This window comes from Heptranchias perlo, chromosome 13 (assembly GCF_035084215.1).
Source record: "Heptranchias perlo isolate sHepPer1 chromosome 13, sHepPer1.hap1, whole genome shotgun sequence".
NCBI classification, from domain to species: Eukaryota; Metazoa; Chordata; class Chondrichthyes; order Hexanchiformes; family Hexanchidae; genus Heptranchias; species Heptranchias perlo.
The window spans coordinates 65,180,322-65,199,209 of NC_090337.1; the positions used below are offsets into that span (position 1 = coordinate 65,180,322).

Here is an 18,888-nt window from a genome sequence, read left to right on the forward strand (position 1 = left end):
CGAGATCCAGTTGGGGGGCCGCCAGCGAGGCTACCGACGCTATCTACCGCTCAGTTAATGCCAGTCAAAGGCAGTGAATTTCAACCCCAATGACACTAACTGACCGAATAACACTGAGGGGAGAATCAGAACGCTCCCCGCTGGGCGAGAACTCAGCCAGCGAGCAGTACAAATGCATTTTCCACTCCTCTCCCACCAATCTCTGATTTCAATGCCGCTGGACTCTGACAGGAGCCTCTTGCATAAACAATAATCAGGGTCTCATAACGTCAATAGAGCACCGGTGGCAGTTTAACCGAGTCCTGAGTGGAGCTTCCCCGCCAGGCTGAAGCAGGTCGGCAGCTGGTGGGAAGGAACAAGAGGCCCTTCAGGTAAAGGAAGGGCTAAGGGCTGCCTGCCCGATCTTCCCTTGCTGGCTGTTGCGTTGCCCCTTGAATGTCCCCCCACCCCCCGGGCCACCCCCGTTCCAGGCAAGAAGCAGACCGGCGACAGTTAAATGAGGCCTGAAACTTAGGCCAGTGAACACGTTTCACATCCGACCCATCTCCCATCTGCTCGAAACCTGTTTAAAATGCCCCCAAGATTCAGTAACAAATATAGATCAGTCAGGAACAAATATAGTTGTCAGTAATAAATATAGTTCAGTCAGTAATAAATATAGTTCAGTCAGTAATAAATCAGTCAGTAATAAATATAGTTCAGTCAGTAATAAATATAGTTCAGTCAGTAATAAATCAGTCAGTAATAAATATAGTTCAGTCAGTAATAAATCAGTCAGTAATAAATATAGTTCAGTCAGTAATAAATATAGTTCAGTCAGTAATAAATCAGTCAGTAATAAATATAGTTCAGTCAGTAATAAATCAGTCAGTAATAAATATAGTTCAGTCAGTAATAAATCAGTCAGTAATAAATATAGTTCAGTCAGTAATAAATACAGATCAGTCAGTATCAAATATAGTTCAGTCAGTAATAAATATAGTTCAGTCAGTAATAAATATAGCTCCGTTAGTAATAAATATAGTTCAGTCAGAAATAAATATAGTTGTCAGTAATAAATCAGTCAGTAATAAATATAGTTCAGTCAGTAATAAATACAGATCAGTCAGTATCAAATATAGTTCAGTCAGTAATAAATATAGTTCAGTCAGTAATAAATATAGCTCCATTAGTAATAAATATAGTTCAGTCAGAAATAAATATAGTTGTCAGTAATAAATCAGTCAGTAATAAATATAGTTCAGTCAGTAATAAATACAGATCAGTCAGTAATAAATATAGTTCAATCAGTAATAAATATAGATCAGTCAGTAATAAATATAGTTCAGTCAGTAATAAATACAGATCAGTCAGTAATAAATATAGTTCAATCAGTAATAAATACAGATCAGTCAGTAATAAATATAGTTCAATCAGTAATAAATATAGTTCAGTCAGTAATAAATACAGATCAGTCAGTAATAAATATAGTTCAATCAGTAATAAATATAGATCAGTCAGTAATAAATATAGTTCAGTCAGTAATAAATACAGATCAGTCAGTAATAAATATAGTTCAATCAGTAATAAATATAGATCAGTCAGTAATAAATATAGTTCAGTCAGTAATAAATATAGTTCAGTCAGTAATAAATCAGTCAGTAATAAATGCGGATCGGTCAGTATCAAATATAGTTCAGTCAGTAATATATATAGTTCAATTAGTAATAAATATAGATCAGTCAGTGATAAATATAGCTCTGTTAGTAATAAATAGAGTTCAGTCAGTAATAAATATAGTTCAGTCAGTAATAAATCAGTCAGTAATAAATATAGTTCTGTCAGTAATAAATCAGTCAGTCACAAATATAGTTGTCAGTAATAAATATAGATCGGTCAGTAATAAATATAGATCGATCAGTAACAAATATAGATCGATCAGTAACAAATATAGATCGATCAGTAATAAATATAGATCAGTCAGTAATAAATCAGTCAGTAATAAATATAGTTCTGTCAGTAATAAATCAGTCAGTCACAAATATAGTTGTCAGTAATAAATATAGATCGGTCAGTATTAAATATAGATCGATCAGTAACAAATATAGATCAATCAGTAACAAATATAGATCAGTCAGTAATAAATGTAGTTCAGTCAGTAATAAATATAGTTCAGTCAGTAATAAATACAGATCAGTCAGTAATAAATATAGTTCAATCAGTAATAAATATAGATCAGTCAGTAATAGTGTTCAGTCAGAAATAAATATAGTTCAGTTAGTAATAAATATAGTTCAGTCAGAAATAAATATAGTTGTCAGTAATAAATCAGTCAGTAATAAATATAGTTCAGTCAGTAATAAATACAGATCAGTCAGTAATAAATATAGTTCAATCAGTAATAAATATAGATCAGTCAGTAATAAATATAGTTCAGTCAGTAATAAATATAGTTCAGTCAGTAATAAATCAGTCAGTATCAAATATAGTTCAGTCAGTAATATATATAGTTCAATTAGTAATAAATATAGATCAGTCAGTGATAAATATAGCTCTGTTAGTAATAAATAGAGTTCAGTCAGTAATAAATATAGTTCAGTCAGTAATAAATCAGTCAGTAATAAATATAGTTCTGTCAGTAATAAATCAGTCAGTCACAAATATAGTTGTCAGTAATAAATATAGATCAGTCAGTAATAAATATAGATCGATCAGTAACAAATATAGATCGATCAGTAACAAATATAGATCGATCAGTAATAAATATAGATCGATCAGTAATAAATATAGATCAGTCAGTAATAAATCAGTCAGTAATAAATATAGTTCTGTCAGTAATAAATCAGTCAGTCACAAATATAGTTGTCAGTAATAAATATAGATCGGTCAGTAAGAAATATAGATCGATCAGTAACAAATATAGATCGATCAGTAACAAATATAGATCAGTCAGTAATAAATGTAGTTCAGTCAGTAATAAATATAGTTCAGTCAGTAATAAATACAGATCAGTCAGTAATAAATATAGTTCAATCAGTAATAAATATAGATCAGTCAGTAATAAATATAGATCAGTCAGTAATAAATATAGTTCAGTTAGTAATAAATATAGTTCAGTCAGTAATAAATACAGATCAGTCAGTAATAAATATAGTTCAGTCAGTAATAAATCAGTCAGTAATAAATGTGGATCGGTCAGTATCAAATATAGTTCAGTCAGTAATATATATAGTTCAATTAGTAATAAATATAGATCAGTCAGTGATAAATATAGCTCTGTTAGTAATAAATAGAGTTCAGTCAGTAATAAATATAGTTCAGTCAGTAATAAATCAGTCAGTAATAAATATAGTTCTGTAGGTAATAAATCAGTCAGTCACAAATATAGTTGTCAGTAATAAATATAGATCGGTCAGTAATAAATATAGATCGATCAGTAACAAATATAGATCGATCAGTAACAAATATAGATCAGTCAGTAATAAATGTAGTTCAGTCAGTAATAAATATAGATCATTCAGTAATGGACTCAGTAACACTGGCACTGGACGAACACATTGTAATCCATGGCTACAAATCACTCCTTGGCAGCACTGTACCTTCACTTCAAAAAAGGCAGATCCAAAGGTGGGCCACCGGTACAGCAGTTTGAGGAAGGCCAGCTTCACTTCTTCTGTTGTCTTCCCTGCGTGCTTGTTGTACGCCGCCACAATAGCCTGGGAGGGAATTCAAACAGGGGCGGTGGTCAAGAGTCACATGAAAAGGCCCCTTGAGATGTTCTGAGAGGCAGAATTACCTTTCTATCCAGAGGGTGTGTTGACAGCTTGTATTCAATCTTGCTGCATTTTTGGGCTTTGGATATTGTACTTGAGTTCCGGGTCACCAACCAATCCCATAAGTGGATCTCATGTCCCTTATGACCTGGAGTGTGCCTTTACCTGCCCAATATTAAGGTAAACAGAGGCCTGAACAGAAAGCCCTTGCCACTGTACCTCATCTTATTAGAATGTGTTACTTGTTCCAGGTGATTCCTCTCTTTTGGGTAAGTAAACCAAAAATACTCTATGTCAGACTGAGAGAGGCTATAAACCAACAATTTATCAAACATTGAATGGGAAAATTAACAGAATTCAGTGCAAAACCGTGTATGTTAGAATAATTTACAAACTCTACTAGTCTCTTGCATATGTCAAAACAATAAAGTGCTTCTCCCTGAGCTAATTCTCTACATACATTGAATCTTGAAGACAGATGTTCACTTCTGACATGGTAACCCACTGCTGTAGAGGAAAACGTCAATGGAGCTTTTGCTGGTTTAGGACGCTGGTCTGCTCTCCGGGATAAGCCAACTGCCACCGTGAGTGGCAACTCCCTAACCCAACAACCCCACTCCAATACAGGATGAGATTTAATGACCTCACAAGGTCAGCAAAGGTAAGTGCGTGCTGTTGTTACTGGCAACCATTATTTACCCTAAGGTAAATTCACAAATCCAAGGCTATCACTCCGTGCACTAAATCATCCGTAGTGACACCAGAGTACAGAAGACAATTAAATGATGCAGCAATCCTGCAATGTTTGCATGGCCATTGAACCCTTACCATGTCTGTGGGAATTCCATTATTGTTGTCAAACAGATGTCAGATTTAACGGTCTGTGACCGCATATAACAAGCAGTAAAAGATTGTGCCCAATTCCCGAGAAAGACGGGCTACAGGAGGAGGGACAGCCGAAGGAGGAGGAGGCAGTGGAAATCCTGGGAACTCACTTAGCTATTGCAGTAGGGGAAGGAGGTGTGGGAGGGTCCGCGCCCACAAACTGGGGTCCGCACCCACAGACGGGGGTCCGCACCCACAGACGGGGGTCCGCACCCACAGACGGGGGTCCGCACCCACAGACTGGGGGTCCACACCCACAGACGGGGGTCCGCACCCACAGACTGGGGTTTGCATCCACAAACGGGGCACCGCACCCATAGACTGGGGTTTGCATCCACAGACGGGGGTCCGCACCCACAGACTGGGGTTTGCATCCACAGACGGGGCACCGCACCCACAGACTGGGGTTTGCATCCACAGACGGGGGGTCCGCTCCCACAGACTGGGGTCCCCACCCACAGACGGGGCTCCGCTCCCACAGACTGGGGTCCGCACCCACAGACGGGGGTCCGCACCCACAGACGGGGGTCCGCACCCACAGACTGGGGGTCCGCACCCACAGACGGGGGTCCGCACCCACAGACTGGGGGTCCACACCCACAGACGGGGGTCCGCACCCACAGACTGGGGTTTGCATCCACAAACGGGGCACCGCACCCATAGACTGGGGTTTGCATCCACAGACTGGGGTCCACACCCACAGACGGGGGTCCGCACCCACAGACTGGGGTTTGCATCCACAGACGGGGCACCGCACCCACAGACTGGGGTTTGCATCCACAGACGGGGCTCCGCACCCACAGACTGGGGTTTGCATCCACAGACGGGGGGGTCCGCTCCCACAGACTGGGGTCCCCACCCACAGACGGGGCTCCGCTCCCACAGACTGGGGTCCCCACCCACAGACGGGGGTCCGCACCCACAGACGGGGGTCCGCACCCACAGACTGGGGGTCCGCACCCACAGACGGGGGTCCGCACCCACAGACGGGGGTCCGCACCCACAGACTGGGGTTTGCATCCACAAACGGGGCACCGCACCCATAGACTGGGGTTTGCATCCACAGACTGGGGTCCGCACCCACAGACTGGGGGTCCACACCCACAGACGGGGGTCCGCACCCACAGACTGGGGTTTGCATCCACAGACGGGGCACCGCACCCACAGACTGGGGTTTGCATCCACAGACGGGGCTCCGCACCCACAGACTGGGGTTTGCATCCACAGACGGGGGGGTCCGCTCCCACAGACTGGGGTCCCCACCCACAGACGGGGCTCCGCTCCCACAGACTGGGGTCCCCACCCACAGACGGGGGTCCGAACCCACAGACGGGGGTCCGCACCCACAGACTGGGGGTCCGCACCCACAGACGGGGGTCCGCACCCACAGACTGGGGGTCCACACCCACAGACGGGGGTCCGCACCCACAGACTGGGGTTTGCATCCACAAACGGGGCACCGCACCCATAGACTGGGGTTTGCATCCACAGACTGGGGTCCGCACCCACAGACTGGGGGTCCACACCCACAGACGGGGGTCCGCACCCACAGACTGGGGTTTGCATCCACAGACGGGGCACCGCACCCACAGACTGGGGTTTGCATCCACAGACGGGGCTCCGCACCCACAGACTGGGGTTTGCATCCACAGACGGGGGGGTCCGCTCCCACAGACTGGGGTCCCCACCCACAGACGGGGCACCGCACCCACAGACTGGGGTTTGCATTCACAGAGTGGGGTCCGCTCCCACAGATGGGGCTTTGCACCCACAGACTGGGGTTTGCATCCACAGACGGGGGTCCGCGCCAACAGACAGGGGTCTGCAACCACACCCTTCGCCTCTCTTGAATTTGTGGCTCCAAGCGACTTCTCATTCTCGGTGAGTTCAATCTTCATCTCAACTCATCATGCTCCCTCTCCTTTGAGTTCATTGCCCTCCTATCCTCCCATAATCTCTCCATCCATATAAACTCACCTACCCATGTGCATGGCCACCCCCTCGACCTTGCCATCTCAAGTGGTTTCTCTACTCCCATTGTGTCAATCACAGATAAGGCCATCTCTGATCACTTCCTTGTATCCATTTCCACTCACATCCCCCTTCCCCCTCCCAACCCCACTTCATTCTGTGACGCCCCTGGAAAATAAACTCTCCCCCAAGTCACTTACAAATTCCCAGCTGTCCAGCCTTTGGTCCTTCATTCATCACAATATTTCTGCAGCTTATGATCTACTCAATCACACCCTCACCTCCACCTTTGATACCTTTGTCCACATTAAAACCATTACTCTCTCTCACCCTGGTCATTCCCTCTGGTATGGTCCACATCTTTTTTTTTATTCGTTCATGGGATGTGGACCATGGCATCGCTGGCAAGGCCGGCATTTATTGCCCATCCATAATTGCCCTTCTTGAACCGCTGCAGTCCGTGTGGTGACGGTTCTCCCACAGTGCTGTTAGGAAGGGAGTTCCAGGATTTTGAACCAGCGAAGATGAAGGAACAGCGATATATTTCCAAGTCGGGATGGTGTGTGACTTGGAGGGGAACGTGCAGGTGGTGTTGTTCCCATGTGCCTGCTGCTCTTGTCCTTCTAGGTGGTAGAGGTCGCGGGTTTGGGAGGTGCTGTCGAAGAAGCCTTGGCGAGTTGCTGCAGTGCATCCTGTGGATGGTACACACTGCAGCCACAGTGTGCTGGTGGTGAAGGGAGTGAACGTTTAGGGCGGTGGATGGGGTGCCAATCAAGCGGGCTGCTTTGTCCTAGATGGTGTCAAGTTTCTTGAGTGTTACTGGAGCTGCACTCATCCAGGCAAGGGGAGAGTATTCCATCACACTCCTGACTTGTGCCTTATAGATGGTGGAAAGGCTTTGGGGAGTCAGGAGGTGAGTCACTAGCCACAGAATACCCAGCCTCTGACCTGCTCTGTAGTCACAGTATTTATGTGGCTGGTCCAGTTAAGTTTCTGGTCAATGGTGACCCCCAGGATGTTGATGGTGGGGGATTCGGCGATGGTAATGCCGTTGAATGTCAAGCGGAGGTGGTTAGACTCTCTCTTGTTGGAGATGGTCATTGCCTGGCACTTGTCTGGGGCGAATGTTACTTGCCACTTATCAGCCCAAGCCTGGATGTTGTCCAGGTCTCGCTGCATGCGGGCACGGACTGCTTCATTATCTGAGGGGTTGCGAATGGAACTGAACACTGTGCAATCATCAGCGAACATCCCCATTTCTGACCTTATGATGGAGGGAAGGTCATTGATGAAGCAGCTGAAGATGGTTGGGCCTGGGACACTGCCCTGAGGAACTCCTGCAGCAATGTCCTGGAGCTGAGATGATTGGCCTCCAACAACCACTACCATCTTCCTTTGTGCTAGGTATGACTCCAGCCACTGGAGAGTTTTCCCCCTGATTCCCAATGACTTCAATTTTACTAGGGCTCCTTGGTGCCACACTCGGTCAAATGCTGCCTTGATGTCAAGGGCAGTCACTCGCACCTCACCTCTGGAATTCAGCTCTTTGTCCATGTTTGGACCAAGGCTGTAATGAGGTCTGGAGCCGAGTGGTCCTGGCGGAACCCAAACTGAGCATTGGTGAGCTGGTTATTGATGAGTAAGTGCCGCTTGATAGCACTGTCGACGACACCTTCCATCACTTTGCTGATGATTGAGAGTAGACTGATGGGGCGGTAATTGGACGGATTGGATTTGTCCTGCTTTTTGCGGACGGGACATACCTGGGCAATTTTCCACATTGTCGGGTAGATGCCAGTGTTGTAGCTGTATTGGAACAGTTTGGCTAGAGGCGCAGCTAGTTCTGGAGCACAAGTCTTCAGCACTACAGCCGGGATGTTGTCGGGGCCCATAGCCTTTGCTGTATCCAGTGCATTCAGCCGTTTCTTGATATCACGTGGAGTGAATCGAATTGGCTGAAGACTGGTTTCTGTGATGGTGGGGATATCGGGAGGAGGCTGAGATGGATCATCCACTCGGCACTTCTGGCTGAAGATGGTTGCAAACACTTCAGCCTTGTCTTTTGCACTCATGTGCTGGACTCTACAATCATTGAGGATGGGTAAGTTCACAGAGCCTCCTCCTCCCGTTAGTTGTTTAATTGTCCACCACCATTCACGACTGGATGTAGCAGGACTGCAGAGCTTTGATCTGATCCGTTGGTTGTGGAATCGCTTAGCTCTGTCTATAGCATGTGGCTTCCACTGTTTCGTATGCATGTAGTCTTGAGTTGTAGCTTCACCAGGTTGGCACCTCATTTTTAGGTACGCCTGGTGCTGCTCCTGGCATGCTCTTCTACACTCCTCATTGAACCAGGGTTGATCCCCTGGCTTGTTGGTAATGGTAGAGTGAGGAATATGCCAAGCCATGAGGTTACAGATTGTGCTGGAATACAATTCTGCTGCTGCTGATGGCCCACAGCGCCTCATGGATGCCCAGTTTTGAGCTGCTAGATCTGTTCTTAATCTATCCCATTTAGCACAGTGGTAGTGCCACACAACACGTTGGATGGTGTCCTCAGTGCGAAGACGGGACTTCGTCTCCACGAGGACTGTGCGGTGGTCACTCCTACCAATACTGTCATGGACAGATGCATTTGCGACAGGTAGATTGGTGAGGACGAGGTCAAGTAGGTTTCTCCCTCGTGTTGGTTCGCTCACCACCTGCCGCAGGCCCAGTCAGACAGCTATGTCCTTCAGGACTCGGCCAGCTCGGTCAGTAGTGGTGCTACCGAGCCACTCTTGGTGATGGACATTGAAGTCCCCCACCCAGAGTACATTCTGTGCCCTTGCTACCCTCAGTGCTTCCTCCAAGTGGTGCTCAACATGGAGGAGGACTGATTCATCAGCTGAGGGATGGCGGTAGGTGGTAATCAGCAGGAGGTTTCCTTGCCCATGTTTGACCTGATGCCATGAGATTTCATGAGGTCCGGAGTCAATGTTGAGGACTCCCAGGGCCACTCCCTCCTGACTGTATATCACTGTACCGCCACCTCTGGTGGATCTGTCCTGCCGGTGGGACAGGACATACCCAGGGATGGTGATGGAAGAGTCTGGGACGTTGGCTAAAAGGTACGATTCTGTGAGTATGGCTACGTCAGGCTAGTTTGTGGGACAGCTCTCCCAATTTTGGCACAAGTCCCCAGATGTTAATGTGGAGGACTTTGGAGGGTCAACTGGGCTTAGTTTGCCTTTGTCGTGTCCCGTGCCTAGTGGTCTATTTTTATTCTTATTATGACTTTTTGTAGCGAGATTGTACAACTGAGTGGCTTGTTAGGCCATTTCAGAGGGTGATTAAGAATCAACCACATTGTTGTGGGTCTGGAGTCACATATAGGTCAGGCTGGGTAAGGACGGCAGGTTTCCTTCCCTAAAGGTCATTAGTGAATCAGATGGGTTTTTACGACAATCTGCTAGTTTCATGGCCACCATTACTGGTACTAGTTTTTTTTTTAATTCCAGATTTCATTTAATTAATTGAATTCAAATTCCCCAGCTGCAATGGCAGGATTTGAACTCATGTCTCCAGATTATTAGTCCAGGCCTCTGGATTACTAGTCCAGTAACATAACCACCATGCTACTGTACCCAGCTGCTTAAGTCCAAGGGAAGCAGACTTGAATGTTTATGGCGGACAACTGGTTTAACCTTTCATCGCCAAATTTAGCTGGATCATGTAAAGCTCTCAGGTCCTGCTCTCCTCTGCCAAAACTGCTCACTTTTTCAGGATCATTCTGGAATGCAAAGATAACTCCTGGCTTCTCTTCTCCACTACAGAGTAAAGAACCGTCTTCTTAAACCCCTCTCCCATGCCCCCTCCACCCTCACCTCCAAAAGCAAGTGCGAGGAGCTCATGGACTTCTTTGTCACTAAGATTGAGACCATCTGTTCAGTTGCCTTTGCCGCTTCCCTCCCTTCCCCTGGCCCACCAAGTCAAACTTCCACAACTCGCATCTTTTTCTAGTTTCTCTCCTATCTCCCCTCACGCCCTCATCTTGACTCTGAGACCCACCTCCTGCTCCCTCGACCCTATTCTCACCAAACTGCTGGCCACCCAACAAGACAGTTTTCTAGAACAATATATCAAGGAACCAACTAGGGAACAAGCTATTTTAGATCTAGTATTGTGTCAGAGACAGGGTTAATTAGTAATCTTATAGTTAAGGATACTCTGGGGAAGAGGGATCATAATATGATAGAATTTCATAATGAGTTTGGGAGTGATGTAGTTAAGTCCGAAACTAGGGACTTAAATTTAAGCAAAGCCAATTACTTAGGTATGTGGGGGGGCGAGTTGGCTAAGGTAGATTGGGAAATTAGATTAAAGATATGATGGTAGATAAGCAATGGCGAACATTTAAAGAAATAATTCATAATTCTCAACGAATATACATTCCCTTGAGGAATAAAAACTCCACGGGAAAAGTGATCCAACCGTGGCTAACTAGAGAAGCAAAAGATAGTATTAGATTAAAAAAGGCTTACAATGTTGCCAAGAAGAGTAGTAAGCCTGAGGATTGAGAGGGTTTTAGAAATCAGCAAAGGATGACCAAGAAATTGATTGAGGGAGAAAATAGAATGAGTGTAAACTAGCAAGAAATATAAAAACAGATTGTGAGAACTTCTACAAGTATATAAAAAGGAAGAGATTAGTGAAAGTAAACGTGGGTCCCTTAGAGGCAGAGACAGGAGGAATTATAATGGGGGAAAAGGAAATGGCAGAGACGTTAAACAAATATTTTGGATCTGTCTTCACAGTAGAAGACACAAAAAACATCCCGGAAATAGTGGGGAACCAAGGGTCTAATGAGAGTGAAGAACTTAAAGTAATTAATATTAGTAAAGAAAAAGTACTGGAGAAATTAATGGGATTCAAAGTCAACAAATCCCCTGGACCTGATGGCCTACATCCGAGGGTTCTAAAGGAGGTGGCTGCAGAGATAGTGGATGCTTTGGTTCTGATCGTCCAGAATTCCCTAGATTCTAGAACGGTCCCCATGGATTGGAGGGTAGCAAATACAACCCTGCTATTCAAGAAAGGAGGGGAGAGAGAAAACAGGGAACTATAGGCCAGTTAGCCTGACATCAGTGGTAGGGAAAATTCTAGAATCTATTATTAAGGACGTAATAACAGGGCACTTAGAAAATCATAATATGATTAGGTAGAGTCAACACAGTTTTATGAAAGGGAAATCATGTTTGACAAATCTATTAGAGTTTTTTGAGGGTGTAACTAGCAGGGTAGATAAGGGAGAACCAGTGGAGGTAGTATTTTTTGTGATTCGTTCATGGGATGTGGGCGTTGCTGGCAAGGCCAGCATTTATTGCCCATCTCTAATTGCCCTTGAGAAGGTGGTGGTGAGCCACCTTCTTGAACCGCTGCAGTCCATGTGGTGAAGGTTCTCCCACAGTGCTGTTAGGAAGGGAGTTCCAGGATTTTGACCCAGCGATGATGAAGGAACGGCGATATATTTCCAAGTCAGGATGGGGTGTGACTTGGAGGGGAACGTGCAGGTGGTGGTGTTCCCATGTGCCTGCTGCCCTTGTCCTTCTAGGTGGTAGAGGTCATGGGTTTGGGAGGTGCTTTTGAAGAAGCCTTGGTGAGTTGCTGCAGTGCATCCTGTAGATGGTACACACTGCAGCCACAGTGCGCCGGTGGTGAAGGGAGTGAATGTTTAGGGTGGTGGATGGGGTGCCAATCAAGCGGGCTGCTTTGTCCTGGATGGTGTCGAGCTTCTTGAGTGTTGTTGGAGCTGCACTCATCCAGGCAAGTGGAGAGTATTCCATCACACTCCTGACTTGTGCCTTGTAGATGGTGGAAAGGCGTTGGGGAGTCAGGAGGTGAGTCACTCGCCGCAGAATACCCAGCCTCTGACCTGCTCTTGTAGCCACAGTATTTATATGGCTGGTCCAGTTAAGTTTCTGGACAATGGTGACCCCAGGATGTTGATGGTGGGGAATTCTGTGATGGTAATGGCGTTGAATGTCAAGGGGAGGTGATTAGACTTTCTCTTATTGGAGATGGTCATTGCCTGGCACTTGTCTGGTGCGAATGTTACTTGCCAGTCATCAGCCCAAGCCTGGATGTTGTCCAGGTCTCGCTGCATGCAGGCACGGACTGCTTCATTATCTGAGGGGTTGCGAATGGAACTGAACACTGTGCAGTCATCAGCGAACATCCCCATTTCTGACCTTATGATGGAGGGAAGGTCATTGATGAAGCAGCTGAAGATGGTTGGGCCTAGGACACTGCCCTGAGGAACTCCTGCAGCAATGTCCTGGGGCTGAGATGATTGGCTTAACAACCACTACCATCTTCCTTTGTGTTAGTTATGACTCCAGCCACTGGAGAGTTTTCCCCGATTCCCATTGACTTCAATTTGGATTTTCAAAAGGCATTCGATAAGATGCCACACAAAAGGTTGTTACACAAGATAAGGGCTCATGGGATTGGGGGTAATAAATTAGCATGGATTGAGGATTGGTTAACGGACAGAAAACAGAGAGTAGGAATAAACAGGTTATTTTCGGGTTGGCAGGCTATAACTAGTGGGGTGCCACAAGGCCTCAGCTGTTTACAATATTTATCAATGACTTAGATGAAGGGACCGAGTGTAATGTATCCAGGTTTGCTGACGATACAAAGCTAGGTGGGAAAGTAAGCTGTGAGGTGGATGCAAAGAGTCTACAAAAGGATATAGACAGGTTAAGTGAGTGGGTGAGAAGGTGTCAAATGGAGTATAATGTGGGGAAATGTGAAATTATCCACTTTGGTAGGAAGAATAGAAAAGCAGAAAGGGCGAGAAATCTAGCGCCCGTTGTTTCGGCGCTACGCGGCCTCCCGAACATCCAAGATGGTGTCTTGGATGCGCACGAACGCTCCTAGCATGACGTGCGTTGGACACCGACTTGGTAAAGGGTTTAGCGCATGCACAAATAATGAACGGTAGCATGTAAAGTAAGGAGAATATGCGTTCGATCAGTGTGCAACACTGATTTAAAGTGATAGACACCATTTTGGGACTTAATGCTCCACTCAACGCTATTTATCCTGACCATCTGAACATGTCTTAGAGTGCATGGAGGACCCGCCCACCAGCGCTTTTAAAGGGACCATGCAGGATTTACAGATTATTTGCTGGATTATTGCTTCTGGCTGCTGATGCATTTGTAACTGTTTTTGGAGGTCTCCAATGCTTGAACACTACGACAAGGGGACATAACCTAACATTTAGAGCCAGGACGTGCAGGCGTGAAGTTAGGAAGCACTTCTACATTCAAAGGGTGGGAGAAGTTTGGAACGCTCTTCTGCAAACTGCAGTTGATGCTAGCTCAATTGTGAATTTTAAATCTGAGATTGATATATTTCTGTGAACCAAGGGTATTAAGGGACATAGGGCTAAAGCGGGTATATGGAGTTAGGTCACAGATCAACCATGATCTCATTGAATGACGGAACAGGCTCGAGGGGCTGAATGCCACTGCCACTTGCTGCCTCCTGTTGTGTGCCACCTTCTCCTGCAAGAAAGCAGGACGTGTGTCTGGGTGATGTGCCTGTCATGGTTGAATAGCTGCCAGTGTGTGTAGCTTGTGAGTTGCAGGTGTGTGGCTTTCAACAGTGGTAATGTGTGAGGGTGAGAGGAAGCATCTGACTGGAAGAGTTGAGTACTGATGGAAAGAGTTTGTTGGTAGGTGGGTGATGAGGGTGTAGTGTGTGGTGCAGTGGATGCGGCTAGTGGTGCAGTTGGTAGGAGATGCCACTTGACAGTTGACCTCACTCACCTTGACCACTCGTGTCAAAGCATTGAACTTCTTCCTGCACTGTATCCATGTTCGTGGTGCTATGCGCCTGGCATTGACTTCATCCCCCGCTGCCTCCCACTGCCTTTTGAGCATACGTCTGGAGGGCCTCATGCACCCCCCCCACCCTGTCCCCTGTCCCCTCCCCTGCGGATATAAGATGCCAATTTTAGCAAATAACAGATACTGGCTACCTTTAAGAGATTTTGGCAGGTCGTCAGAGACACAGCCTGCCTTTAAGAGATTCAGGCTCCCCCTGCTGGCGGAAAGTGCGAATGTCGTGGAATCGTAGTGACAAGACCTGGAATTTTTGCATAAACTTGAGCTGATCCAAAACTCTGCTGCCCATTTCGTATCTCGAACCAAGTCCCGTTTACCCATCACCCCTGTGCTCGTTGACCTAAATTGGCTCCCGGTCCAGGAACACCTCGATTTTAAAATTCCCATCCTTGTTTTCAAATCCCTCCATGGCCTCGCCCCTCCCTGTCTCTGTAACCTCCTCCAGCCCTACAACCTCCGAGATCTCTGCACTCCTCCAATTCTTGCCTCTTGCACATCCCCAATTTTATTTGCTCCACCATTGGCGGCTGAGCCTTCAGCTGCCTCGGCTCTAAGCTCTGGAATTCCCTCCCTAAACCTCTCCGCCTCTCTCTCCTCCTTTAAGATCCTCCTTAAAACCCACCTCTTTGACCAAGCTTTTGGTCACCTGTCCTAAGATCTCCTTATGTGGCTCAGCGTCAAATTTTGTTTGATAACGCTACAGTGAAGCCTCTTGGGACGTTTTACGACTTTAAAGGTGCTATATAAATGCAGGTTGTTGTTGTTGTTGATCTGCAGGACCATCGCAGTTTCCCCTCTCCTGAACTTGTGACACTGATCTGCTGACACTGATCTCCTTTGCTAACCCTCCCTCCAGTCTAGTGCAGCTATTAGAAACTTGCATGGATACAATTCACACCTGCCTATCATTGGCTAGACAACACAATGTGGAATCTACTTCCTCCCAGGGATCTCGTTCATTAAAGCCTTCTGCCTATGCAATTCACTGCACTGACTTTTCCAACCACCATGCAGAAGGGCCCTTACTATTGCCTCTTGGGTCAGATGCCGATCAGTGTAATACTCTCTCCAGACTGAGGATGCTACATGTGTTTTTTGGAGAGCGCTGCACTTGCCAATCATGGGCATTAGCCCATGGAATAAAGACCTTAGCCAACAGAACAATCATTTTGGATTATTTTTGTGTAATTGTATACCTTTCTGGATTATAACCACCCACTCATCTCACTTCATGTCACTAATGACCTTCTTAACCTCATGCTGCACTACAACATAATCCACCTTTGTAGCAGCTCCAAAATACTCCGAATGTCCTTTTTTAAAGGCCTTGTTTTCACCTACAGCAGTCCTTCCCTATCCAGTTACCTTAACAGGACCCTGCGTAATAGGTGAGCCACTAGCAGATTCTAGCTTCAGTTTTTATGATTTTGGGTGCAGAAGCAAATTGCAATGGATGTGATGGTCTGAATGATCAACAGACACTGCATTTGTTGGGATAATGGAGGCTGGGGTCAGAACTAAGTAACTATGGTGTGTAAAACCCTCCCAGTTGGTCAATGGTGGTTTGAGATGAGACAGTGAGTTGGACAATGGGAAATCCTTTTCTTGTAACGGTAGCTCTGTGTTACTGCAGTAAGGTAATGAAGCTTTCCCCAACTCGCTGATTCCACGTCAATAGCAATTGACACATTGGCATCCCAATTTGCCCCTTCCTCTTGCCCTGCACATCCATAGGTTTAATGATCCCCTAGCTATCTATCAATGTATCTAATAGAAACAAATAGACAGATCACTCTTAATTACCTTCTTCCATTCCTCAGATGACATCATCCGAACCATGTCCACAGGAACCAGATCTTTCAGCATTTTGGGAATATTGACAAACTGGGACTTGTCGTCACTGAACTTCACTTTGTAAATGAATGCAGCAATCTGAACAGCATCTTCCTTCGGGCACTGGTGGTAACCTCGCAAATACTTCGGTAACTCCTTGGGATCGAGAAGAGAAGAAGATCATAAACTATCTGGTGCGACCTAAACTAATGGCCGGTACAAGATGTTTAATTACCAGAGTGAATGAAAGGACTCCTCCTCAATTCTCCTTCGTGGAGCATTGGTGACACTTGGCCTATTCTTGCTCCCTCTCTTCTAAAGATGCTGACTCAAGTTGAGGTACATTCCGCGGGTCACAGCAACCCATTCAGCCAAACACACATTCTGCACACCTTGACATGAAGGCAATTTGACCATCAGAAGGATTGAGGCCAAGCCCATTGCCATTCAATGCCTCAACTTGCACACTTTCCAGCATGGGTCATTGAACAGTGATCATAAGTGGGAACCCTGGCAATTTTTCCCCATCCGCAGCACACGGGTGCAATGGCCAATTAGAGCACTCTTACTGCTGCCCCTGACTCAGCACAGACCAAGGATTGAAGCAGGGACCGTCTGGCCGGTGTGACCAGTGCCACACCTGGAGGTAGCTTTACTCATGAAGGCATTGCAGGAGAAGATATCTTTCACTCAGTATAGACGTTTTGAACTTCTGGTCAGCAACATGGGTGTCTAATCAAATAGTCCAGCTCCTCCTCTGTCCTCACAAGAGCCATCCTTATGAGTCTATTGTTAAACTTCAGCATCATCTCAATATCCAGAGTCTGCAGGGCGTGCTGGTCACTTAGCCTGGCTGCTGTGTAGATGGTCCAGTGACTTAGTGGACAAATGTACCATCCCATGTCATACTGAGCCATGTAGGCCAGGAAGGTTCCTCAAGTGTACGGCGAAAATTGACCATCACCTTGGTCACAGGTGCCAGACTTAGCTCAGTGGTAGCACTGTCAGAAGGTCATGGGTTCAAGTCCCACTCCAGAGATTTGACACTTCAGTGCTGCACTGAGTGCTGCACTGTCGGAGGTGCCATCTTTCATATGAGGCATTAAACCGAGGAACCATCTGCTCTCTCAGGTGGATGAAAAAGATCCCATTGCAGTATTTGAAGAAGAACAGGGGAGTTCTCCCTGGTGTCCTGGCCAATATTTATCCATTAACCAACATCTAAAACAACGTATCTGGTCATTTACTGTGCAGATTGGCTGCCACGTTTCTCTATATTATAACAGTGACTACTCACCTACGCTCACCGGTCACTCACCTACGCTCACCGGTCACTCTCCTGTACACAGGGTCAGTCACTCACCTGTACACAGGGTCAGTCACTCACCTGTACACAGGGTCAGTCACTCTCCTGTAGACAGGGTCAGTCACTCACCTGTACACAGGGTCAGTCACTCACCTGTAGACAGGGTGAGTCACTCTCCTGTAGACAGGGTCAGTCACTCACCTGTACACAGGGTCAGTCACTCACCTGTACACAGGGTCAGTCACTCTCCTGTAGACAGGGTCAGTCACTCTCCTGTAGACAGGATCAGTCACTCACCTGTACACAGGGTCAGTCACTCACCTGTAGACAGGGTCAGTCACTCTCCTGTAGACAGGGTCAGTCACTCTCCTGTAGACAGGGTCAGTCACTCTCCTGTACACAGGGTCAGTCACTCACCTGTACACAGGGTCAGTCACTCACCTGTACACAGGGTCAGTCACTCACCTGTACACAGGTTCTGTCACTCTCCTGTAGACAGGGTCAGTCACTCTCCTGTAGACAGGGTCAGTCACTCACCTGTACACAGGGTCAGTCACTCTCCTGTACACAGGGTCAGTCACTCTCCTGTACACAGGGTCAGTCACTCTCCTGTACACAGGGTCAGTCACTCACCTGTACACAGGGTCAGTCACTCACCTGTACACAGGGTCAGTCACTCACCTGTACACAGGGTCAGTCACTCACCTGTAGACAGGGTCAGTCACTCACCTGTAGACAGGGTCAGTCACTCACCTGTACACAGGGTCAGTCACTCACCTGTACACAGGGTCAGTCACTCACCTGTACACAGGGTCAGTCACTCTCCTGTAGACAGGGTCAGTCACTCACCTGTACACAGGGTCAGTCACTCACCTGTAGACAGGGTGAGTCACTCTCCTGTAGACAGGGTCAGTCACTCACCTGTACACAGGGTCAGTCACTCACCTGTACACAGGGTTAGTCACTCTCCTGTAGACAGGGTCAGTCACTCTCCTGTAGACAGGTTCAGTCACTCACCTGTAGACAGGGTCAGTCACTCTCCTGTAGACAGGGTCAGTCACTCTCCTGTAGACAGGGTCAGTCACTCTCCTGTACACAGGGTCAGTCACTCACCTGTACACAGGGTCAGTCACTCACCTGTACACAGGGTCAGTCACTCACCTGTACACAGGTTCAGTCACTCTCCTGTAGACAGGGTCAGTCACTCTCCTGTAGACAGGGTCAGTCACTCTCCTGTAGACAG

At 46.5% G+C, this 18,888-nt stretch overlaps 1 protein-coding gene across 1 annotated transcript in view; it reads right to left on the reverse strand.

Moving 5' to 3' along the window:
• Positions 1-18,888, reverse strand: part of LOC137331665 (unconventional myosin-VIIa-like) — a 252,700-nt gene that overhangs the window by 47,465 nt on the left and 186,347 nt on the right. The window contains exons 45-46 of the mRNA XM_067995609.1: positions 16,310-16,495; positions 3,579-3,695 (exon numbers count right to left, since the gene is read on the reverse strand). Of these exons, the coding sequence (XP_067851710.1) occupies positions 3,579-3,695; positions 16,310-16,495 (303 nt within the window). The remainder of the gene's footprint in view (positions 1-3,578; positions 3,696-16,309; positions 16,496-18,888) is intronic.